The following is a 24736-nucleotide window of genomic DNA, read 5'->3' on the forward strand; positions in this document are numbered from 1 at the left end:
CCCTGATGTTGGGATGCTCCAGTCTTGCTGGGGTCACTGAGGGGCCCTGCAGTCCTCCAGGAAGCACCTCCAGGAGATACTCTGCCACACACTCAGCTCAGACCGTGGGCCCCTCCTCACTTCCGACTCCTCACCACCCCATCCTCCGCTGGGTGTGCTGATCACCACCCATCACCCCGATTCCTGCCTGCCTCCCCTGCATTATGGGGCCAGGTGGGGCTGGTTGCCAGGCCTCTCACCTGCTGGGGCCTCACTCCTTCACAGCAGCCGGCCCTGCTCCCCACACCCACCTGCCCACTGTTCTCAATAAAACACAAGTGGCAACAGGCCTCTGAACAGTGCTTTGTGGAGGACAGTGTGGTGGGCCACCTGGGGTGCCTGACGGTCACAGGAAGACGCACAGGGCTAGTCAATCAGGCAGCGGTAGGAGACGGAAGCCTGGGTTCAGGCATACGTCCAGGTGGTTCACGCTTTGCTATGGAAACATGCCAGAAGCCCAGCATAGATGCCCACTCTTGCTACATGACGAGTCAGCTGACCACTGCTTTCCTCAGCACATGACAGGAGGCAGCGGTGCTGGTCCTGAAGGACTGGTGAGTCACCAGATCTGGGGCTTAGTTTCCACCTTCACCGTGAGGTTACAGCGAGAGAGCTTGGAAGGCGCGGCCCTTGTCACACTCCTTAAGACAGTTCAACCCTGAAGAGGAGCTTTATTGCTAAAGTCAGTAAAGAGTCCCAATACCAGGTCCTCAGGCTAGTCCAGCAACTGCTGGTAGAAGGGCTGCAGGCATCACTGTGAGAGGACCCTGGGTACGTGAGCTAGTACCAGCTGGCATGTGGACCCGCCCGGTGGTTCTCAGGTTGCCTTTTGTTCCAGAACCTTCTACCAGAAGCCTTGGGGCCTGGGCAGGGAAGGTCCACGGTGTGGTTCCCTCCTTGAGCCAAGCCAGTACCCAGGCTTTTGCTGACGTGCTCTCCAACTCCCAAACAGCAGCAGCCCCCTCTACTTTCCCCGCCCCAACTTGGAGTCGTGAGAGCAGCTGGCAATCTGCTCTTCTACCAGAAGGTCCAGGGTGGCTGCAGCAGCTCGAAGGTCGGGATGCTGGTGACGTTGACGGGGATGGAGATGACGGCCCACGGCAGCCCATGCTGCTCCAGAGAGCGGCGGATCATGAACCTGAGGGGGGCGTGAAGAGAGGTGGCCGCGGTCACCTCACTGGCCCTTGTCACGCCCTGCTGTCCCCGTTGCTCTGGGAGCTCCAGAGCCGGAGAACTTTGTGCTCTAACTGGGGCCCCCCAAATGAGGCCTGAGAGAAGGGACTTGTGGCCCCCGGGGTGCTCACCCATCTCGGCCAAGCAGGAAGAGGGCCGGGATGTCGGCCGTGCGCTGGGTGCTGTCCTGGATCATCTCCACGTAGAAGCTGTCATTGTCCACCGCGTCGTCCGAGATGATCACCGCCCGCCCACCGTGCTCCTGTACCACCCGGGTCTTGGAGAGGAAGGAACAGCCCCTGAAAGAGGTGGTGGGGAGACCAAAGAACAGAGGAGAGGGTCTAAGCTGCCCCTTTCCAGACTGTACCCCTGTTTGTGTGGAAGGACCACAGAGCATTATTTATCATTGCAAGTACATAGAAGGAAGACAAGCCACTCAACAGACAGACTCATTGACTCAGAACTGGCCCTCCAGCAGACTTTGAGAGGCTGTAAATTGCACAGGAGTTTGCCCATCTCTGTCCCTTGGAGCAGCCGGTGGATTTGAACCTGCACAGCTCCTTACTGCTAAGTCACCTGAGCTCCCTAAACAGCCAAAAGGCATGGGTAATCACAAAACCCTTCAAACAGTGAAGTTGGTGGTTTTGAAGTATCACTGACAGTTCATTTCCTCAAGTCAGCCCTGTGGCTGCTGGCATCCGAACAGGGCCCACCCCTACCAACCCTTACCCCCTCTCCACCAGCGCGATTTGGTCCTGGATGAAGAAACCGTTGCTGAGCTCCCCGCAGGCCTCTGGCGGTTCGGCAGGGACAAGGTAGATCTGCTCATACCGTGTGTGCTAAAAGACATGCAGGTGGTGAGAGTGAAGAGAAGCAGTGTGGAGTCGAGGCTGACACCATCCCCACCTCTGCGCTAAGGGAAGGATCCATGGGGTTTGGGGGGAGCCCGGAACATTCTCACACAGAGGCCTAGTTCCTTTCCTACCCCAGCTAAGAAGTATTGATGTGGACTGAGGAGAGATGGCTTAAATGATACAGTTCAAACTAGAGTGGAGAGGAAGCTAACAGGCACCCATGGTGTCTGTGTCATCACAGCCTGACCCTCTGTGTTACCCAGGTCTGTACTGAACCCATGGGTATAGCTCTTGGAGAGAACCCCTGGATCTTAACCCTTCCCTATCCCAGCACTCGCATGCTGGTTCTGTGGTTAAGAGCGAAGCTGGGTGATGGCCAGGGAAGGGGCCCCAGACTCACAAAGATCCCCCCGAAGTCCTTGGCAGGTGTGGCCGTGAAGATGTAGCCAATGTCCCCTGGGCTCAGCACTTGGAAGTAGAGATAGTCATGGATGCGCAAACCTGCTGGAGAGAAGGGTCAGAGGAGAGACTTCTGGGAAACTGGCTGGCTCAGGTTCAGACCCTGGATCCTGTGCTGTCAACTGGTCCCCCTCATGGGCGTGAGATAGCTCATCTCTGCCCTGGGGAGGAGAGTTAATGCAGAAGTGATAGAGATGGGGATTTCTAGCTGTCTGCTAATGTTGGCCACCCCCTCCCCAGATCCACACACACCTTTTTCAGAGTGGTGATGTGCCCTGGCTGTTCCAGCTGTTTAACTGTTCTGCCTTCATTCTCACTCCCTAAGGTCCATTCAAAGGTTCGTGGTGATGCAGTGGGTCTAATTTGTGCTGCCACCCAAAAGGCTGGTGGTTCAGACCCACTAGCCACCCCAGGGGAGGAAGATGTGGCAGTATGTTATGCTCCTATAAAGACTTAATGGGAAACCTTATAAGGCAGTTCTCCGCCCCTATAAAGTCACCATGAATCAGAACTAATTCAATCAAGAGCAGTGAGCGTGGTGGAGGGTTTTGTTTGTTTAAGGTCCAGTCTTTACCAATAGCCAGAGTTGTCATCTACCAGATAAACTTTCTATCATCCCCAAGACTCCCCTTGGCACTTAAAATCTTAACCACAGGCTAGAAGATGCTGCTTGATCAGGGCTCCCTGGCCACTGCTCCAATGTCATTTCCTCCTTACTGCAGTCAAGTTAGAGAGCTCTGATGGATTCATGGTAAGGAATTGCTCTGCCAAGACAAAGGTATGTGGTTCGAACCCACCACCTGCTCTACGGGAGAAGGATAGGCATTCTCTTTCCGTGCAGTTTACAGCCTCTGAAAACCCACTGAAGGATCAGCTACGGGTCAGATCCATCTCAACAGCATACAACCCAACAACGTACTCAAGACTAGGAAACTCGGGTAGCCTAGCCCAAAGGAAGTTGCTCTGCTAACACAAAGGCAGTGAGTCCTCTGGTTCAAATCCATCAGTCTCGCCTCTAGAGAAGGAAGGGCAATCTCCTCCCTACAGCCTCAAAATGCAGTGAGGAGGGCTCAGCATGATTTCATTTCGTCTCAATCGCAATGATGGCTTTAGATATGCAGGGGACACTGGCCTCCTTTTTCTTCCTCCAAGCTTTCACTTCTGGTCTTCCTCCTTACTCTATTCTTGCGTGTTCCCTACTCCCACCCAGCCCATATCTTTACCCAACTCCCTCCCACTCATCCTTTGGGTAACAGCTTAAATGTCACTTTCTCAGAGGAGCTTCCTGCTCTGTGACTGCCTTCCCTTTATACCTGTTCAAAATTCATTCCCATTGCTCTTTATACCCCTTGATCTTTTCAACACCATTTGTAAGTACACAGTATTTGTATTTTTGCCAACTCAGTTTGTATCTACCAGCTGCTCTGCAGAAGAATGGGCAATCTCTTCCTGTATGATTTACTGCCTCTGAAAACCCACTGGAGAGTCAGCTATCAGTCGGTTCTGACTTGGTGGTACAAAACAACAACAAGATGAAGATTGTAAATTTATAGCATGATTCTGATTTCTTGCTGCATCCCTTGTCTATCCCAGAGGGCACTCCAAATAGAGGCTAATGAGTAAAAGGCAGAACAACTCTTCCTGGCTCCAATACACTGATGAAATTCCAGACTAGATTTTTGCGAAGCGTGGAAACTTCGTTTCAAACGTTATATTTTACCTCAGCTTGAGTCACTGGTTTCCTTAGCCAAAAGCAATAAAGTGATTTTGAAGAGTGAAAATACCGCTATGGATCAATTAATCAACACATTACCAGGCCACTACTGTGGGCCAAGTTTTGGATAACTATGATATAAGCTGCCTCTGCCTCTTGTCCAAATCCCCACCACCAGAGAGCATTTCATTGACAGTGAGGACTGTTAAGTACAGCTGCACTCCCACGAAGGCTTCCTTGATGAACGTCAAACCCCTCACCTCATTGACTAGGCTTGGCATTTGTTTATCTGTAAATGAAATGTACTTTGTGTCTGTGCTCCCTCATATCCTGTGGGGACAGATTCCAGGATTGGTTCCTGTAGGTACAAAACAAAAATCTGGATACTCTAGTCCTCTTTGTAAAATGGGGTTGTATTTGCATATAACCTATGAACACCCTCCCAAACACTTTACATCACCTCTAGCTAACTTACAATACTTCAGCTCAACAGCTCATTGCCATCAGGTCGGATCTGACTCAGATCCCACCTCCAGTGGGCTTTTAGAGCCTGTACATCATACAGGAAGAGACTGCCCATCTTTCTCCCACCAGAGCAGCTGGTGGACTCAAATTGCCTGCCTTTGAGTTAACAGTGCAACTTCTTACCCACTAAGCCCACTAGAGCTCTTATAATACCTGTTGCTGTTATGTGCCGGGGAGTTCAGTACAATTCATGGCAACCCCATGAGCAATAGACCTGATCTATACCCTCTCCTGTGCCATCCTTACTGTGTGATTAACTCGAGCCCATTGCTGCAGCTGATGTGTCAATCCACCTAGTCGAGGGTCTTCCACCTTTCCAAGCATGATATCCCTCTCCAAGGAATAGCCTCTCCTAACAACATGCCAAAAGTACATGAGGCATCCAAGAAGGATCCTGGCTGTGCTTTCTCTTAGACATGTTTGTTCTTTTGGAAATCCATGGGTCACTCAGCATTATAATACCTAGTAGTAAAATGTAAACGTTAAAGGATTCCTCTCAGTATTTGAAAGCTCACTTGGATCACTTAATTGCCTACTGTCCTTCTCCCAATACTGTCAATTTCTGCTGACGGTATGTTTGGATCTGTATGTTTAGAACGGGAGATTCACATGGCTGATTCTGTGTGTCTAGGTACACATATAACTGTAAATGTATGTACATCAGCCAAGGTTTAAGGCTGTGCTCTCCTGTATGTGTAGGTGAGCGCGCACATACTCATCTCCAGCTTGTAGCAGTTTCCAGTTGTCCCCTGTACCCTATCCAGGTCTCAAACCTCAGACACCTGGTTCAAGGTGAGGTGTTGAGGATTTGGAGCCTCGGGCTACGCCCGACGTCTGTCTCCGAAAACCAGCACCCTCTCACACAACTACCTGTCCTCGCACCTGCCCTGCTCCGGATCCATGGGGTCCCCAAGGTGACCTGTGGACCCCCAACTCGAGACGCGCACAAGCGAGATGGCCTTCCCCGCAGCGGAGTCCCGCCCGTTGCTCACCGTGGACCGCGATACACGCAGGGATCCAGAACACGAGACAACACCAGCCGACGGCCCCAAGGACCATTTCCAGCGCCGTCCCGGCTCCGTTCTTCCTTCGGGCGCCCAGCGGCGCGTCCCTCGCCGGACTTCAGGCTGACAGCTGCTCCGGCCTCCCGCCCACAGACCCGCTCTGGCCGCTCATTGGCCGGCGGGAACAAAGCCCGCGTCCGATTGGCTTTGACGCATGTTCTTGTAACCGCACTTTCCGTCTATGCGCCTTAGCCCACTTCTCATTGGTCATCGGAAGTGGGGCCGAGGGCTGATAGGCTCAAACTCGGAGCTGCAACTGCCACGCACCTCAGCCCCGCCTTACCTTTCCTGCTCAGGCTGGTGGGCGGGACAGTGCGGATTGAAAAGCAGGGCTGGTGGGCGGGTCAGCGCAGTCTGCGATCTGGGGCTTGCCGCTCTTGAAACCCCTTTTTAACCGTCCTGCTTTCAGGTCTCGCCGCCTCACACAACTTAAGATTTCCTTCTCTCACCCGGCCCTGCCATATGGAATTTGTCTTGCGCCCATTTGGGCGATTTTTCTTGACTCTGCGTTCGGGGCCAGCCTGTTTTGTGCGGTTACTTTCGCGCTCGACAATTTATGGGCGCTGAGAATCCAGCCTGATCGATCCCAGTTGTGAGGCTCTGGCCCACGCAGAGCCAGAAAATGGATATTGGGGATAGTTCCCACTCCGTCGCTTAAAGGCGTGCAGCTGTGACTATGGGCACCAACCTCTGCGAGCCGCATAGAGGCCAGAGTGTGGACTTACTAGTCTTTCAGATTCGACAGCAATGAGAATTTTTGTTTGTTTAGCTTTTATTATTATTCTGTTTATTTACAGCGTTCATTGTTTTTCACACTGAATCATTTGCTTCACCCACTCCTTCCTCCACCCATCAAATCGTGCGACCCTATGATTGACCAACCCCCGCACATTTCAGTATAAAAGCAGTAGTTACGCTTATTTATCATAGGCCCTCCCCACAGTTAGCATTCAATAAGAATGAGTTTACTGCACTCCTCGGCCTTATGTGAGAATTGAAGGTGGAATAGATGATGCGATCAGCTAAATAACTCAAACAAAAGTCAAGCAAAAACGAGAGCCGGAACCTAGCTTCCGGAAGTAGAGCGTCTTCCGCAACCTATCTGGCCCTTCTAGCCCGCAGACTCGGTGGTGGACAAACCATAGAGTTCCGGAAGTGGTCCGTTCGCTTCCTTTCCCGGCTCTGCCGCCTCCAGAAGCTTCTGGGGCCTTCTGGCGCAGGGTATTGTGGGATTGCTGGACAGTCCGGACGTGGAGGAGTGAGGAGGAGCCGCGGGCCGCTAGATAAGCTTTCAGGATGATGGTGAGTGGCGTGTCGTGCATCCACCGCCATCTGGCTCGGGGCTCACGTCGCCTGCCCGGTTCCAACATCATGAGCCCCTTCCATTCCCACTAACCCTGTCTCCACCCCACCTCTGGCCTGGGGACGACCCCCGCCCACTGCGGCCCATCTCAGTCGGCGCCCGTGACAAGGGCCGTTGATGAGAGTTCCGGGAGACCCGCGGGGAGGCTCGAGAGTCGGAGTGCTAGGAGCCCGCACGTCTACATCGGGAAGCTCAAGGAGAACCCGCTTTGTTTGGGGGTTCTTTCATCAAGACTTTTTTTGGAAGGAGTGTATTCAGTGCACACGCTGCTTTCGGTTGTCCTGGGAAGGCGGCAGCACCGGGGCTGTATTACGCGGGCGGAGCCCAGAGCTTGACCCTCGGGTCGCTCACGGTCCCGCATCTTACCCAGCGCGGTGTACATGTGGAGCACTCTTCCACGTGTATTTTCATTAACTTACCTGCCTGTAACTATGCTTGATGCCAGGCTCGGCTTGTGCAGCGGGTGCAGGATGGGGGGGGGCTTCCTTGCTCAGAGGTGGACACCTTGGTCCTGTGCGCCCCGCCGGTTATGCAGTCCCGGTTGACCCCCCGGAGGCCGCTGGATCGCCGAGTCTCTCTGTCCCATCCCAACACCCCTTTTCTCCCTCTCGGCCCGGCAGGTCCAGTCCGTGGATCCCCGATCCTGGACGGTGTCTCCTGGGTCGGCTCCTCAGTGGGGTTTGCCGGCAGATCTTCTGCCGTGTGGTTCCCGGGCACTGAGTGTTGGTTCATTCATTTCAGTCGGCACTCAGTTCCCTGCTGGTGCCCCTGCCCGCGTCGACGCCAGGGTGACTGCTGTGCGGTGTTCCTTCTGCTGCCAAATGCCCTGTGGTTCTGTTCGCGCCCGTGATAGGAGGGACCTGAGCGTTTTATCAGCAAAGCTCTCCTATTTTCACTGTGCTTTCAACATCTCGTGTCCCTGAAGACCTCATTTTCTGAGTTCTCTTATTATTTGTGGGACTTTGATTTCTGGCTCTGAATTAGAGAGTTTGAGAGTAAGCTTTGCGTTCTTCTATATGATTGTTATTGTGTGCCGTCCAGTTGGAACTGACCCTCCCAGTAAGTTCTCACAGGCGCTTATGGAAAGAGATTGTCCCATCTTTCATCCTCGGAGCAGTTGGTGGATTTGAACCACTTGCCTTTAGTATTGCAGCACAGTTTCTTATGGCTAGGCCACCAGAGCTCCCTGTAGGGGATTTAGTGAATAAATGCGGGTTAGGTACTCAGGGCTGTACCTGGCATGTCGCAAGCACCCAGCCAATGTTGGCTGTTATTTCAGCCAGGTGGTTTACTGCTTGCTTTTTTTCCTGGTAGTAACGTTCTCAGTTCCTTAGCACTAAATTACTAGAGCTCCCTAGTAAGCATAGTTTCTGGTTATGTAGAACATTAAGAAGGGTGAAGAGGTAGTTTACTCAGCTAGAATTCCTAAGCCTTCCATGATGTCTTTGGCAATTTGCTGCATTATGCTGTTGTTTCTTTACTTGAGAAGTGAAAGCGGGATTGGAAAATAATTTAGGGACAAACACTGCTTTCCTCAGCAGTGCCTAGCCCTAGGGAAATAATAGAAAAGGATTCACCTGGCTGGATGTGGCCCAGGCCAGCTATGTGCCCTTTTCAAACTCTCTCCTTTTTTTGTTGTTTTCTTATGAGAGGCTGTCAGATATGACTCAGTGAGTCCATGAACAAAAGATCTGAACCCTGTCCTGTGCCATCCTCATCATCTAACACACTTGAGCCCATTGCTGCAGTCACTGTATCAATCTACCTGGTTGAGGGTCTTCCTCTCTTTCACTGATCCTCCACTTTTCAAGCATGATGCCCCTCTCTGAGGAATAGTCTCAGAGTATGAAAGACAAAGCTTTGTCATCCTTGTCTCCAAGGAGCATTCTGGGAGTACCTTCTCTAAGACATATCTGTTCCTTTGGCAGTCTGTGGGTTATTCCGTATTCTTCACCATCACGACTCAAAGGCATTAATTCCTCTTCTGTCATCTGCATATTTTGGTCTTCAAACTAACATCGTCAGTATTTTGGAATTTTGGAGAGGTCCGTGACAGGAGGCTTGCCCAGTGCAGTACATCTGATCTCCTGACTGCTGGGACCAAGTGTGCGTATTGTGGATCCGAGTAAGGTAAAATTGTTGACAGTTTAATTTTTTTCTCAGTCCATCTTGGTATTGCTGATCAGTCCAGCAGTGAGGATTTTTGCCTTTTTTTTTTCCTTTTTTGCCAATTTATGCTTTATTGACTATGCAAAAGCATTAGATCATAACAAACTATGGCTAACATGGCGAAGAATGAGAATGCCACCATGCTTAATTCTGCTCATACAAACACTATTGTGCTCAAACAGACATTGGTTTGATTTTTGTCTTTTGGATGTTAAAATACAGTCCATTCTGAAAGCTATAGTCTTTTATGTTCTACAGCAAGTATGTCTCGTACTCTTCACTTTGCTTGTGCCGTTGGCTAGGACTCCAGCAGTCCTTGTGCTGTTCTGCACCACCCTCAAACTCGCTTACATGTGGAGTCCCGTTGTTGCAGTCATTTTCAGTCCACCTTCATGTTTGTCTTTTTCTCTGACCCTCTACCTTTCCCAACATGTGTCTTTCTTCAAGAATTGGCTTCACCTGACAACATGGCCAAAGTATGTGAGACAAAAGTTTAACTATTCTTGCCTTTAAGGAACATCCAGGTTGGACTTCCTCCGAGACAGATTTATTTGTTCTTTCCGCAGTCTGTGGGATATTTTCCCCTCTTCACCACCACCATAGTTGAAAGACGACTTTTTTTTTTTACATTTTTTTCTCTGGTCTTCCTTATTCATCGTCCAACTTTCAGATGCATAGGAAGCAGTTGGAAACACCATGACTTAGATCAGGTTTGCCTTAGTCCTTAAACTGATAGCCTTCCTCCTCAGCACTTTGGAGAGGTCTTTGCGAGCAGATTGTCCCAATACAAAATGTCTTTTGCTCTCTTGGTCTTTTTGACTCCCTTTGTTCGCCCCAAAATCAAGACTGTTTCTATAGGTCCTGCAAAATATAGTGAACCTGGGGTATCTGTGTTTAGCTGCTTTAAGCCCTTGTTCATTCTCAGTGTGTTGAGTGACACCAGGCCAGTGCTCTAGTGTATTTGTGTCCCTTCCTTCATGCTTCCTGTATATGATGACGTTAACTGTTTTAACTCCCTGGTTCAGGGGACCTTATGCACAATGGAACATAAAGCTACTTATTACAGTCATCGCTGCTTTTATTTCAGATCTGCAGAAGCAAATGATTAGACTTTTCTTCCTTGTTTGCCTTAATTTGAAAGTTCTACTGAAACTTACTTAACATCACAGCAATGCACATGCTTCTAGGCTGTACACAGAGTACACAGGTCCTGGATGTCCTGAGTGGAAAGCAAGAATTCAATCACTGGCTTGTCAGTGCCCCTTATAATATGTGTTGTTGATGGTGGTGGTTGTAGTGAAGTGCCCTTGAGCCAACTACTACTCATAGCAACCCTGTGAAAACCAGATCTGAATCTTGCCCTATCCTGTACCATCCTCATCATCTCTGATAGGCTCGACGTCATTGTTACAGTCGCTGTGTCAATCCATCTTGCTGAGTTTTTGTCTCTTTCACTGCTGTCTTTTTCCAGGGACTGCCGCCTCCTAACAGCATGCCCAGGGTATGTGAGATGAAGTTTCACCATCCTTGCTTCTAAAGAGCACTCTGGATGTTATTTCTCCAGGACAAACTTACTTGTTCCTTCCATAGTTCATAAACCTTGACTTACCCAGTGTGATATTATCTCTGGTATACTCAAGACTAAGGAGGACAGAAGGAGAATTGATGCCTTTGAGCTGTGGTGCTGGAGAAGAGTATTGAGGGTACCATGGACTGCTAGGAAAATAAATAGATTCATCCTGGAAAGGGTCAAACTGGGCTGCTCCTTGGTGGCAAGGATTCTAAGGCTCTGTCTAACATACTTTGGACATGTTGCAAGGAGGGACAGGAAACACATAGACTATTGTGGAGATTGATTTTAGAATTTAGATGCACTGTTATCAGTTGTGCTTAGCTAGCTGTACATGTTCATATCCTTGAAGATGTATCATGGAAGTGAAGCAGCCTAGAAGACACACATTTAACAAGTTAAAAGTACATGAGTCAAAAATTAAAAAGCAATAATATTCCAAGTAGAGGCTCTAATAGTGGCACAAATCAAGTTACAGAGGGAAGGTAGTTCTTACAATAAAAGGCCTATTGACTAGCACTTTGTCTATTATAGTATAAAGGTTAGTAACCACAAGATGTAAAGGCTCAACTATGTCATTTATTGTTCTTAAGTCCTGGAGCAAATACCATCTAACACTGGGTTGTTCTACAACTCGGAAGTCCGCATGCAAGGCAGAGGTGAAGTAAGGAACTGCTTATGGATTTTCCGTCAATTCCAACAACTAAGAAATAGTGAGAAGAGTTGGGCCCTCAGAAGGCTTTTAGGACCAAATAGTAGGCTCTTGTGTCCAGGAGAAAACGAATATACTTACCAGTAATGTTAACACTCACCAACAGCTCTTCTGGGAGGATCTAAATCGTTGAAGCGGTCTTTTGATATCTTGACTGCTGCTACCAGACAAGTTGCAGGATGACAACAGCATTAATGAAAACAAAAGATCATTACAGAAACAGTAATGGATGTCAGAAGACACTGAAATTTGCACTGGAATCTAAAGAAGCCAAAATAAAGAGAAGAAATACACAAGTAAGAGAGATGAACAGAAAATTTCAAACGGCAACTTCGGAGGAAAAAAAATAAAAATATTTAACAAAATTTACTAAGAGCTAGAATTAGAAAAGCAGAAGGTTTGTTGAGCAAAAACATGTTTGACATTTCTGAAGCTGAAAGAACTAAAGACAAATCCAAACCTCAGGTTGCAATACTGATGGATGCTGTGGGCAAAATCATGATCCAGGAAACCTCAAAACAGGATGGAACGCATACACAGTTCCATTGCCAAAAAGAGTTAATCAGTACTGAACCATTTCAGGAAGTAGTAGGTGATCAAGAATCAATGGTGATGATGAAGTTTAAACTGCACTTAAGGCATTGGCAAAAGAAAAAAAGACCTAGAATTGTTAGACTACAATTTGAGGTGTTTCAGCAAACATATGCAGGTCTGGACATGCTCTCCAGTCTTTATGCCAAGAAATTTGGAAGAAAGCTGCCTGGCCAACCAACTGGAAGAGATCTATATTTGTTCTTATTCCCCGAAAAAGTGATCCAACAGAATGTGGAAATTACCAAACAATACCATTAACATTCCATGTGCCATAAATCTTGAAAAATGAGTAAAACATACTCATTAGAAATAAAAAGTTAGTCTGAGGAGTCAAAAATCCTTTGTTCCCATTCTATTAGCTCCACAGTTTTTGCACCATCCTTCCAATCAATTTATGCTTTTATATCTTTTTGTCTCCTGTCCATCCTCTACCCTTTTTTCCTTTTCAAAATACAAATGAAGCTGTAACATTCCCACACTGTAAGCCTTTCTAGGATAGGACTTCCTGCACAATAGAAAGACAATCTCTCCACCTTCCATGACTTCCTTTGTTATTATGTGCTGTCAAGGCAGAACCAACACACAGCTGACCCTGCAGCAGGTTTTCAAAGGCCCTGAATCACACAGGAGGAGATGCCTCTCTCTTGAGTGAGTAGTGGATTCAAACTACCTGACTTACTAGTATATGTTACCTGGTTTCTGCTTGCCTCCTCTTCACCCTCATTCCAGTCTCCCTCTTGCTCTCATTACCTTCCAGCTACACTGGTCAGATCTTAAAAGAATGAGGGTGGCCATATTTGACCTCCTGTGAGGTCAAGAATGCCCCCCCCACACACCTATTTCTGCTAATGGCAACACCAGTCTTACTTCTGGTACTGGGTGCCACATTCATTGCAATAGCTACCTAGATGTCACAGAACCAAAATCATGACTATGGGGTTTACTAGGGAAGGTTACAAGTTAGTTTGGGTTGGCAACAGATTGTAATTTCTCAGTCAGGATAGCTGCTTAAGCATACTCACAGGCCCTTCAGCTGGCTTTAGTCCAGTATGACAAGACTTCACTTGCTCACTGCTGTAGTGCTGTAACCAACTCAGAGCTGACCCTTCAGGTTTTCATTGGCTGTAAATCATACTGGAAGAAATTAACCATCTTTCTCCTGTGGAGCAGCCAGTAGATTCAAACCTACCACCTTTGGGTTGGCAAAGGCCCCCAGCTCTGACTCTGTGGCAGCAGTCCCAGGCCAGCCATGTCTTACGTTGGTCTCTGACTCCCTACTGTGACTGCTTGGTACTCTCTTGTAGATTCTGGTCTGACTTGCTCAGGAGTGTCTGGCCCAGAGGACATGCTCTGTAGTCATTGTCTGCAGCTTTCTTGCTGGCAGTCAAATTCCCAATTTCTGCCACTGAACCTGCTTCATTTGAACCTGGCAGCATACTGGCCAGTGTCCCTATGAGTAAACTTACCCGTTCTATTTGCATGTTCCCATCCAGCCACGTGGCAAAGGGAAGTGGCCTAGGAAAAGCCATTTGTGTTCACAAATGTCCTCCTTGTTTAAGAGACTACACGGGGAGTGGGGAGTCACTCACCTTCATGAGTTGGTGGGCTGTCCGTGGTATGTAAATTCCTCAGTCACTATTAGGTTGAGGTCTCCTGTGCTGGCCTTTCTTGGGCCCTTATGAGTAAAGGGTGGCTTTAAAACATACTGAGGCAATCCAAAGTAGGAAATTAGTTTTAAATCCCACCCTAATAACAACGTACCTATTCTTCCTCTATACCTTTCCTCCTGTGTATGCATTTGAGAAGGATGTAGCATTAGGATTGGAGAATGACTCCTCAACAACTTGTGTTATGTAGAGATGACACAACCTTGCTTACTGAAAGCAATGACTTGAAGCAGTGTAGAAGATCAAAGACTATAGCCTTCAATATGGATTACATCTCAGCATCAAGAACACAAAATCCTCACTGCTAGACCAATAGGCAACATCATGATGGAGAAAAGATTGAAGTTGTCAAAGATTTCATTTTACTTGAATCCACAATCAACCCCTTGTGATATCAGCAGTCAAGAAATCAAAAGATGTGTTGTGTTATGAAGATCTGTCAGAGACCTTTTCCAGAGTGGCAGGGTTGTCATTTTAAATACTTAGTTGTACCTGAGCCTAGTCATGCTTTTTTCAGTTGCTTTCTGTGAACCTGAAAGTTGGACAGTGCATCAGGAAGACTGAAGATGATTCAAAGTCTTTGAATTATAGTTTATAGTGTGGAGGAAGAATATTGAATATTCAGTGGACTGCCACAAGAAAAATCTGTCTTGGAGAAAGTAAACCGGGGTGCTCCTGAGAAGCAAGGATGGTGAAATTAGATCTCATGTACACTGGGTATATTGTCAGGAGAGGCCAGTCCCCAGAAAAAGATGACATGCTGGGAAAGGTGGAGAGTCAGAGAATAAAGACAACTCTGTGTAAGATGGGTTGACGTGGTGACTGTACTCGGGGGCTCCAGCATGGCAGAGACAGGACCTCGCAGGGTCGGGCAAGGTTCTGAGTTGTTCGTGGGCCACTGTGAGTCGTAGTGACTTTGAAAACTAATTAACATAAAACTAACAAAAGTTTCAAAATATTGACTACATCTTGTTTCACGTGGTTTTTTTGGGTTGGTTTATTTTTAAAAAAAAAAAAAATTAATAATGTCAATGAAAATTTACAGAGACTTTGTTTCCATTAATTCATTGTTGCACTTTTCTCCCCTCCTATCCCCTCCTTCCCCCAAGTACCCTCCCCTCTTGGAAAAGAAAGTCACATGTGTTTTTAAAAAGGCTAATTTTAGACCCGGATTTTGAAGACTTGTCTTGATTTGTGAACTGCTCTGAAGGCTTGGGCATGGGTGCTGAGAGCTTGGCTGAAGTGAAGGGTCCTCGTTGTCACTGGAATGATGATAGTGTGGGCAGTATTGTCGGTCTTCCATAGTTTCTAAAGAAGGTCTGCAAGTTAGGAGTTACTAGTGATGAGGCGTAATGTGCTGTCAGCTGAGAGGTTGGCAGTTGCTTCCCGTAAAGGATCTGAAGCGTCAGAAACCTGATGGAGGGTCACGAGTTGGAATTGACCCACAGCAGTAGTTTGGGATGGGAACGCGTGCGTCTTTTGGAGACTGATGTAAAGTAGAGGAAAATGTCTTTGGGGGCTCCGGCTGGGCCTGAGTCACTGGGCCGTCGTGAGGTGACCATGTGGAGAAGGTGCTGTAAGGGTTGGGCTTGCTCTCATCTATGAGGCAGAACAAAGGTGCTGCCTGTTTCCCTTAGTCCTAGCTCAGACTTCGGGGGCCCCAGGAAGTGCCTGCTGGGCATCTCCAGGACAGTTCTGCAGCCCTTGGCACTGTAGACACTGCCCCTCTGCTACATCCAAGTGGGCTGTGGAGGGAGTGAGCACTGGGCATGGCCTGCTTCCTCTGGGCTGGACAGGTTCCTCAGCATGGAATGTGACCACTGTGCCCATTTAGTGGACACTGGAGAGCACATAGTCTTATTTGTTCATTGGTCCGGGTCAGTGCTTCTCAAATCCTTTTCCACTCCTGCACATCTGCACGAAGTGCTGTGATCTGGTGGTTGGGGAATGTAGCTTTGAAAAAGCCTCCAGTTAGTTCATTGAGTTCCAGGGAGTGGGAACACACAATTCCCCGCCCTCCACCTTGAGTCTCATTGTAGTAATGGTTTACTTGAGGACGTATTAAAAGCAAGCACTTCTCTTTCTTTAGCCCACACCAGTCATCCTCCTGAAGGAGGGGACTGACAGCTCCCAAGGCATTCCTCAGCTGGTGAGCAACATCAGCGCCTGCCAGGTGATCGCTGAGGCCGTGCGCACCACGCTGGGCCCTCGCGGCATGGACAAGCTCATCGTGGACGGCCGAGGTGAGGCTGGGGGTTTCTCGAGGCCACTGTGTGGCCACAGAGGCTCCTCGGATGTGTTAAGGGCTGGGGGAAACCCCTGTGCTTTTCCTATGGGATTACTAACTGAACCATTCCCTTCTGGACATGATCCTGCATGCTGAGCCTGGGAGAGTATGTGGAGTCAGGAGGCCTCAGGAGCCGAGCACCTTGTAGGGTGATTGCCACCTAGAATCGGGCCTAGAAAACAACACAGGCTGGTGAACAAGAGTGGATGGAACTAGGCCTGTGCGCTCTAGCGTTGGGTTGGAAACACGAGGCAAACTTGGATAGGCAGAAGGCCCTCCAGTGGTGAGGGATGCGGAGAGAACGGAGCAGTGTGGCCCTGAGTCCTAAGAGCTGGCTGGTGGGACCATGCGGTGTGGGCTCAGGCTGGCGAGGCATGGTGGACACTTCGCTGTTCTCTGTGTTCTCGGCAGCACTCCAGCCTCCACATTTCTTGTTTAGCTCCCTAGAGGCTGGGCTGGGGGCGTTCCACACCCACGGGCCTCGCAAACTCGATGATCTCAGAACCTGAATGCTGGAGAGCATGTCACTGGAGTGCAGTCACACGATCAAGTGGTGGATTTATCTGTTTTCATTTCTGACTGGCATTGGCCTTGCCTCTGGTGGCTTTCTTCACTGCATAATGAAGCTGAGGTAGATGATGCCCTTTTCTCTTCCACTGACATGTGAGATACAAGCTGATACCTGCATTAAAGTCCTCACATCAGGTTTAGCTGTGCCCAGTGCTGTTTAAAGAGAATTGAAGATAGACTTATCAGTCATAATTAATGTTATCAAACAAAATCTGTATAAATGATTTATAAGCCTTTTAAAAAAATTTTTTTATTATTATTTTGTGTGTGTACCGTCAGATCGGATCTGACTGGTACAGGAGACTGCCCCTCCTTCTCCGGCAGAGCATCTGATGGATTTGAACCACACACCTCTGGGGTTGCAGTGCAGCTTCTTGCTACTGGACCACTAGAGCTCCCCTGATTTATAAACTTTTAGGAAAAGTTAAAAGCTGGTATGTTAGGTGATTACATGGACAGTAAATAAACTGAGAATAAAGAAGCAAATAAAATTGGTAATCCAGAGAGAAAAGGACAGATGGAACCTGGGAGATGGTGATCTTGGGCATCTTGTGACTTTAGTGGGCCCCCTGCAGGCAGAGCTGATCGTTATAGACTGCTGTTGATCTCCTCTTCCCTTAGTCCCTGCCTGGGCCCCTTCGCCCCCTCTCAGGACAGTGTTTAAGAAAGGTGTTTTAAATTTTTACCTTGTGCTTGTTCCTTTTAAGGTAAAGCAACAATTTCTAATGATGGAGCCACAATTCTCAAGCTCCTCGACGTCGTTCATCCGGCAGCGAAGACCCTGGTGGACATTGCCAAGTCCCAGGACGCTGAGGTAGGGTCAGCTGTGTGTTTAATAATAAATAGCAGATGCTCACATGAGAGCTTTGCTTTCCTCTCTGTACAGTTTCATTACCTAGTTGGTCAGGGTTCATGCCTATACAAACAGATGTAATGACCAGTTCCTATGTATGCTTAGCTCTTTGTGTTCACTCCCATGGTGGAACACGGGTAATGCTGAGAACAGCAGGTTTGCACTGTAAAAGTACCATTGGGTGTGTGGAACCCCTGGGTGATACCACTGGTTATACAACTAGCCAAAGGTTGGTGGTTCAAACCCATCCAGAGGCATGGTGGAAGACAGGGCTGGTAGTCGGCTTTTGAACAGTCATGGTCTTGAAGCCTCCAGCGCTCTCCTGTGCACCCAGTGTCACCACAGGCCAGCCGACAGCAGTAACGTGGAGGGTTCACTATAGAGTATAGTGTTCTCAAGGCTGTAGTCTTTACAGAAGCAGACTGCCACCTCTTTCTTCCTCAGAGCAGCTGTCAGGTTTAACTCACTGGACTTTGTGTTAGTCCATTAAGAGTTCCTCTTAATCAGGCACATGGTGTTGGAGGGTGGGGCCTTAGTGCCTGCATGTCTGCTGCTCTGCTCTTCCAGGTCGGTGACGGCACCACTTCAGTGACCCTACTGGCTGCTGAGTTTCTCAAGCAGGTGAAGCCCTACGTGGAGGAAGGCCTGCACCCCCAGATCATCGTCCGCGCTTTCCGCACTGCTACCCAACTGGTACGTTGTGCGGCCTTCCTGACCCTGCTCTGAGTGCCTCCCTGTCTCCCTTAGCAAAGATGATTCTCTCATGTGAGTTACAGAGGGCTCAAGAGCAGTGTTCTTGAGCATCTTCTGAGTTCAGCTCTCAGCTTGGCCCCTTAGATTTCATTGCCATTGCACTACCTGCCTTGCTTAGTTGTTCTGGGTTTCAGTCTTTCCTAAAGGCTGTGATTTGAGGTGGTCATCTCTGGAGTGACTGACACAGCACCTGAAATCAGAGGTACTTGGTAATTGAGAGCTTGGTTTCCTTCTTAGCAGCTACCTCCTGGTCCATTTTGAGGCCATGGAGCACGTCACCTGATCCCACTGTGCTCTCCTCCCTCCCTTTCCTGGGAATCTTGTCTGTGATGGCATTAAAATGAGTTCCAGGAAAAGGGAGGGCTTTTGAGACATAGTGCAATGTGTTGGAGGTTGTGGTCCAGCTTTTAGTGAGCCAGAAATTATTTAACCTTAGAATACTCCTGGTTGTATTCCTTGCTCTTGAGTTGTAACCAGCTCATACTGGCTCTTCAGCGGGTGTTCCGAGCCTGTAAAATCACACTGGAGGTGATTGGCCATCTTCCACCTAAGCAGCTCTTGGTAGGTTTGAACCGTCAGAGACGCAGCTCCTTACGGACTGCGTCACCAGGGCTGCTTAGCTTGGAGTTGAGGTGTTTAACCTGAGGGAGTGAGCAGATTGAGCGTGAGCAGGAGGCTCTGGAATCCACGTCCCCATGAGAGAACCTCTACTTCTGTCTTGGCAGGCAGTTAACAAGATCAGGGAGATCGCCGTGGCCGTCAAGAAGGAGGATAAAGAGTAAGTTTGCCTCAGTTTCCACAGAGCTTTGCCTGTGCACAGTTTGAACATAGACGTGTGTTCTAATCTCAGTTTGGGCCTGGGCCTATATGGCGCCTCTCAGACCCCTGACTGAACCCTCGCCACGTTCGAAAAGAGGCTGCAGATGATTTTAAGTATGACTGCCATCTCTGCCCTTGATAATACTGCGTCTGAAGATGCAGAACGTTAGGCTGGCTGAGATGTCCTTGTTGTCATGGAACCACAAAAGGGCTTTCCCGCCTTGTGTTCAGGGAGCAGAGGAAGCTGCTGGAGAAGTGTGCGATGACCGCTCTGAGCTCCAAGCTCATCTCCCAGCAGAAGGCCTTCTTTGCCAAGATGGTGATGCACGCAGTGATGATGCTCGATGACTTGCTGCAGCTCAAGATGATCGGGATCAAGAAGGTGCAGGGCGGAGCCCTAGAGGTGAGACAGCTGCAGCCTCCAATAAGCTGCCTGCTTTCCTGGACACCCTTCCGGTGGCCTAATGTGCAAGGCAGGGCAGGTCTCCCCCACCTGGAGGAGGTGGCCCGGGTCCCGTCACCGTCATCTGCTTCTCTGCATCTTCCCAGAATCCCTTTGGTTCCGTGTATATGTGTTGAGCTGGGGGGAGCTAGGCTACAGCACGTAGATGGAATATGTGTGTTTTTGCAAGTGACGGGCCCACGCAGTAGCAGGGGACAGCCTCTGCTTTGCTGCTCATGGTAAGTCCTTTTCTGATGGTGTGAGGACTTGAGCATCACCTGTCAGCAGATGCTGTAGCGGCCAGTCGTAAAGAACACCCCAGCAGGCCTTTGCCGCACTTAATATCTAAAAATGAGATGCTTTTTCTTCTCTTGAAGGGGCCACAAAAACATGCTGCTCTTTTGTCGGGACATAGTTCACCCTTTCAGGCTCACAGCCACAAACACATTCTGCCTCAGCAAACTTGGTTTCTTGTCAGCTCTGAGCTGTGGAATTTTGTTTAAACAGGAGTCCCAGCTCGTCGCTGGCGTTGCCTTCAAGAAGACGTTCTCTTACGCTGGGTTTGAAATGCAGCCCAAGAAGTACAACCGTCCCACGATTGCCCTTCTCAACGTTGAGCTTGAGCTGAAAGCAGAGAAGGACAATGCTGAGATCAGAGTCCATACTGTGGAGGTAGGGACATGCACAGGGCTGGACACAGCCGCTTCTTGGGCCAAATTCTGCAGCTTTGGGGCTGCCTGGGGCCCAGCGTAGCTTTTCAAGCCTCTTCAGGAGTTTTGTTCCTCCTGCCTGCTAAGTACTGATGTCTGAACCCAGAGTTCTGTTCGACCTGAGGAGACTTTGATGGTCAAGAGCTGTTTGAAATGTTATGCTGAGGCTCCAGAGAGGTGGGCATTGCTTTTACTAAGCCTGCGCAGTATTTCCAGTCACTGGTGGGCTTACCTCGTAGACAGGTTCACTGCTGTGCTGACATGCGCCTCTCTTTGGTTGGTATTTTTGAGGCTGCTCTTGGAGCTCCCAGTGTCACTTGGCAAGAAGCAGGCATTCTTGGTTATCCTCAGTGCAGATTTGTGGGCGCCTTGGGAAGGGGGCTTTGTCCTTTGAATCCCAGGGTACAGTGCCTCAGAGGGCGGCCAGACTACCTCACCCCAACACACACACCCAATTCTGCCAGTTCAGAGCCACTACCAGCCCTGTGGTTGGTAACTTTACACTTGTTCTGAAGATTTTCAGTGGATTTGGGACCACAGAAAGGTTGTCCTATTGGCCCCTGTTAACTCTCAGTTAAATTAAGGTGTTTGATTAGCCGTCAAATGTGCTAATTTCACCCAAAAGGCCCTCACCCTTTTCAGGATTATCAGGCGATTGTTGATGCTGAGTGGACCATTCTCTATGACAAGTTAGAGAGGATCCATCGTTCGGGGGCCAAAGTCGTTTTGTCCAAACTCCCCATTGGGGATGTGGCCACCCAGTACTTCGCTGACAGGGACATGTTCTGTGCTGGCCGAGTGCCTGAAGAGGACCTGAAGAGAACAATGATGGTAAGCACACTTTGACAGGCCTCTCTCCTGGGATATGGGAGCATACGGTCAGGTTGACTGATCTCAGCCAGTCCTCATGCATGCCGTCTGGCCATATGTGCTCACTCCTGCTTCCTGCTTTGTTCTGATCACACCAGTCTGTGCAGGTGCCCAGCAATGTGCTGTAACTGGCTGGATACGTCCGTGCTGAGGCTTTCGCCAGTTTCTTTCTGTCCTTCTTGAGCATCCAGAAAGGCACTGTCACATGTGGAACCCTCCTCCTGGCTTTGGTCCTGGGCGGAGTGACCTGCAGCAGAGGCCCTGTCTCCTTTGGACTATTCCTGTTCACCTTCCCTGCATTTTTGTTCTTTGTTCTCCCTGTGAGGCTGAGGCTACCCAGCACGGTGCTCTGGGCTCCAGGGCAGAGTGTGTTATACAAGGTGGCAATGGGTTGGGGTAGCGGGAGGGTCCCTTATAACAAGCCCTCCTTGTGCCGCTCAGGCTTGTGGCGGCTCCATCCAGACCAGCGTGAACGCTCTTTCAGCCGATGTGCTTGGCCACTGCGAGGTCTTCGAGGAGACCCAGATTGGGGGTGAGAGGTGAGCCGAGGCCTAGCTGTCTGCTAGTGATCTGTAGGTGTTGGGCTTCTAGCGGCACATGAAACTCAGGTACCTAGAGTTTGATGAGGAGAGGAAAGGCCTAGTTAGGTCGGAGGTCTGGCTGTACTCAACTTTATGTCTCGGACTCTGTGAAACAGATATCTTGAGGGTAGAATTGGGGACCCTGTGATAACTGTGGGGTAGCTGCCACGTGGCATGAGAGGTGGGCTGGTGGGAGCATGCCCACCATCCAGTGAAATGCATTATCGTGTATGTCTGCTCTACTCACAGGTACAATTTCTTCACTGGCTGCCCCAAGGCCAAGACCTGCACCATCATCCTCCGCGGCGGGGCCGAGCAGTTCATGGAGGAGACAGAGCGGTCCCTACATGACGCCATCATGATCGTCAGGAGGGCCATCAAGGTACTGGCCACTGGCCTCTTGCCTGCGTGACAGTGCCAGCTTCCAGGATGCTGCCTCTGTCTGGGAATTACTGTCTCATGAGCCTGTCATCCTGGGGTGCTGTGAAAGGTCCTCATTTGGCCCAAAGTCAGAGAAGCTGAGCCTGAGCCTTCATAAGTCAGTCATGCCGCCTTTGGGCTTGGATTGGTCCCTACCAGCAGACGAGGGCAGTTACAGCCGGCCAGCCCGCCCAGTGCTTTTGTGTTTGTTCAGTGCCATTGTATTTGCTGGCAGGTGATTGGGGTTTGCAGACAGTGCTGTGAGCTGGGCGCTGAGGCTTGGGCTGGGGAGGACGCAGCCGCACTCCAGGGTAGACTGGCTGGCACTGGTGGGTGCCAAGGGTGCTGAGGTGTGGGTGTGGTCTCTGCAGAACGACTCCGTCGTGGCTGGTGGTGGGGCGATTGAGATGGAGCTCTCCAGGTACCTTCGAGATTACTCCAGGACCATCCCAGGAAAGCAGCAGCTGCTGATTGGAGCTTATGCCAAAGCCTTGGAGATCATCCCACGCCAGCTGTGTGACAATGCTGGCTTTGATGCCACCAACATCCTCAACAAGCTGCGGGCCCGGCACGCCCAGGTAGGCGTTCCCATCAGGGCCAGGGTGGACACTGTGTGTGCTCTGAAGATGGGCTGTGAGTGCAGAAGTTCTTGGCCCTGCTGGGTGCTCAGGACCAGAGTGGACATGTTGTGTGCCCTGAGCCCAGCTCAGGTGGTGAAATCAGAGCAAACTGAGCTGGCCCCGGGCCCCGTGAGGTCAGGGGAGTGCAGTCTGGCTGAGAGGCCCAGGACCTCTCCTGTGTCATTCCAGTACAGGGAGTGCACTTGGGAGGGCTGTGGGGCCCTGTGACCTGCACAGACTTGTTTTTCACACTGCTGAGAATTTGTAGGATGTAGTACATCTATGCCAGCAGCACTCGGGTAGTGACTTTGACTTTTGTTAGGATCTTAAGCAAGTCTTTCCCCCTTCCATATCTGTAAAATGACTCGCTGAAGCTATGGTTTGGTACAGTAAGGGATTCAAAAGTATTTGGGGGGGGTGTGGTGTGTGTGTGTGTGTGTCCCCTGAGGAATCCTGTGTGTGTGTGTGTGTGTGTGTGTGTGTGTGTGTGTGTGTGTGTGTGTGTGTCCCCTGAGGAATCCTGATTTGGTGTCTGTAACTGAGGCACTCTGAGCATGGGCACCTACGGTGGCAGCTTGCCTGGAAGAGGACCCAGAGCTCGGTGCAGTCAGTGTGTCCACTTCTTTTGTGTGGCCACAGGAAGTCTTGCTCAGGCAGCACTGCCAACAGTCTGGACTTTCCTAGGCACCCTCGGCCCTGTGGAGAGCGTGCAGGAGCCATTTAACGTCACCTGTCCTGTTTCCTCCTCCCTCTGTTTCCTCCCGTTTTTCAGGGAGGCATGTGGTACGGCGTGGACATCAACAACGAGGACATCACTGACAACTTTGAGGCCTTCGTGTGGGAGCCGGCTATGGTGCGCATCAATGCCCTGACTGCAGCCTCTGAGGCCGCGTGCCTCATCGTATCAGTTGACGAGACCATCAAGAACCCCCGCTCCACCGTGGATGCCCCTCCTCCAGGGGGCAGGGGCCGAGGCCGGGGTCGCCCCCACTGAAGAGACCACTGAAGATGGCCTTGTGCATACTTCACTCTCCCCATCGCGCCTGAGTGGTGCCAAAGGAAGGGGTAGGACTTGGTCCAGTCCATTGTCCCTAGACTTTATTTAAATAAACTGAAGGCTTAGTGTTATCTTTAGAAATTATCTGATGCTGTGGTTTCCTCACAGACATCCCAGTGATGAGAATTTGCATGCTCTCTCCTGTTGACCATGGTTCTGTTAAAGGCAGTGTGTGTGTGGGTGTGTCCAGCTTTGCTCTGGGAGGGGGACTTCATACATAGCAACCTTGACTGCTTCTTACAGGGGCAGGCTCTGCCTGAGGGGCTCCATCTAGCCACAGTCTTGGTTTTGGAATCCACTGGGGGGATGTGGGCCTTTTGTTTGAAACCAGCACATTCTCCACAAGGCCACAAGCCATTCTGCCTCTCTTCCCACTTTATCAGAATGTGTTCAGTCACCTGGGACCCTTCCTACTTCCTACCTTTCTGTGCTTCTGGCTCAGCTTTGGACCCTCTTACTCAGCACTTTTGTTATTGTGTTTAGTCAGCATCTTGAAGTTGAGGGCTCTTGGGAAATCAGATCCTCTCAGCACAAGTGGCCTTGTCCAAGTGCACAGAGGTAAGATGACTGGAACACCCACCAGGTGGGCTCCATTCAGTTTGCAGTGTCTGAGGGCCGTTCTTCCACACCAGTGTCTTTTGTTTACTAGCTTGTCCTTACAAAGTATGAAGGACAAAAGATGAAAGAATACCTTATTACTGTTTCTTAACACTTGTCTTTGCATCTCTTTTTGGTAGAGATCTTTCTTTTTCTGGATCACTTTGAATTACTTTCTAGTCTTGTCTCTTTGACCTACCTTCCTGGTTTAGTGGACATGGACTCTTGACATCTGTCTGGGCTTATTTTATCTC

The 24736-nt window shown here is 49.6% G+C and overlaps 2 protein-coding genes across 2 annotated transcripts; one reads left to right on the top strand and one right to left on the bottom strand.

The window, feature by feature from the left end:
- Positions 1-1056: 1056 nt before the first annotated feature.
- On the bottom strand, positions 1057-5893 carry PRADC1 (protease-associated domain containing 1). Its single transcript, XM_006880889.1, has 5 exons — positions 5757-5893; positions 2467-2567; positions 1942-2051; positions 1344-1511; positions 1057-1177 (listed from the first exon to the last, which is right to left on the bottom strand). The coding sequence occupies exons 1-5, from the start codon at positions 5821-5823 to the stop codon at positions 1057-1059; spliced, it is 567 nt and encodes a 188-aa protein (XP_006880951.1). The 5' UTR covers positions 5824-5893.
- A 1149-nt stretch (positions 5894-7042) lies between these two features.
- On the top strand, positions 7043-23841 carry CCT7 (chaperonin containing TCP1, subunit 7 (eta)). Its single transcript, XM_006880890.1, has 12 exons — positions 7043-7130; positions 15993-16146; positions 17468-17574; positions 18181-18306; positions 19092-19144; positions 19417-19588; positions 20135-20299; positions 20980-21168; positions 21649-21746; positions 22038-22170; positions 22580-22786; positions 23601-23841. The coding sequence occupies exons 1-12, from the start codon at positions 7125-7127 to the stop codon at positions 23820-23822; spliced, it is 1632 nt and encodes a 543-aa protein (XP_006880952.1). The 5' UTR covers positions 7043-7124; the 3' UTR covers positions 23823-23841.
- Positions 23842-24736: the final 895 nt, after the last annotated feature.

The sequence above is a fragment of the Elephantulus edwardii genome, unplaced genomic scaffold (assembly GCF_000299155.1).
Source record: "Elephantulus edwardii isolate Elephantulus edwardi_28Jun2011 unplaced genomic scaffold, EleEdw1.0 scaffold00011, whole genome shotgun sequence".
Taxonomy (NCBI): Eukaryota; Metazoa; Chordata; class Mammalia; order Macroscelidea; family Macroscelididae; genus Elephantulus; species Elephantulus edwardii.

Bases quoted from the DNA above. Each gene is read 5' to 3' on its own strand.
- PRADC1 (XM_006880889.1), bottom strand. From the start codon at position 5,823: ATGGTCCTTGGGGCCGTCGGCTGGTGTTGTCTCGTGTTCTGGATCCCT. The intron at 2,052-2,466 runs GTGAGTCTGGGG...CATGTCTTTTAG, and splicing joins AGGACTTCGGGGGGATCTTT to CACACACGGTATGAGCAGAT. The intron at 1,178-1,343 runs GTGAGCACCCCG...CGCCCCCCTCAG, and splicing joins TTCCTGCTTGGCCGAGATGG to GTTCATGATCCGCCGCTCTC.
- CCT7 (XM_006880890.1), top strand. The intron at 20,300-20,979 runs GTAGGGACATGC...CACCCTTTTCAG, and splicing joins TCAGAGTCCATACTGTGGAG to GATTATCAGGCGATTGTTGA. The intron at 21,169-21,648 runs GTAAGCACACTT...TGTGCCGCTCAG, and splicing joins ACCTGAAGAGAACAATGATG to GCTTGTGGCGGCTCCATCCA.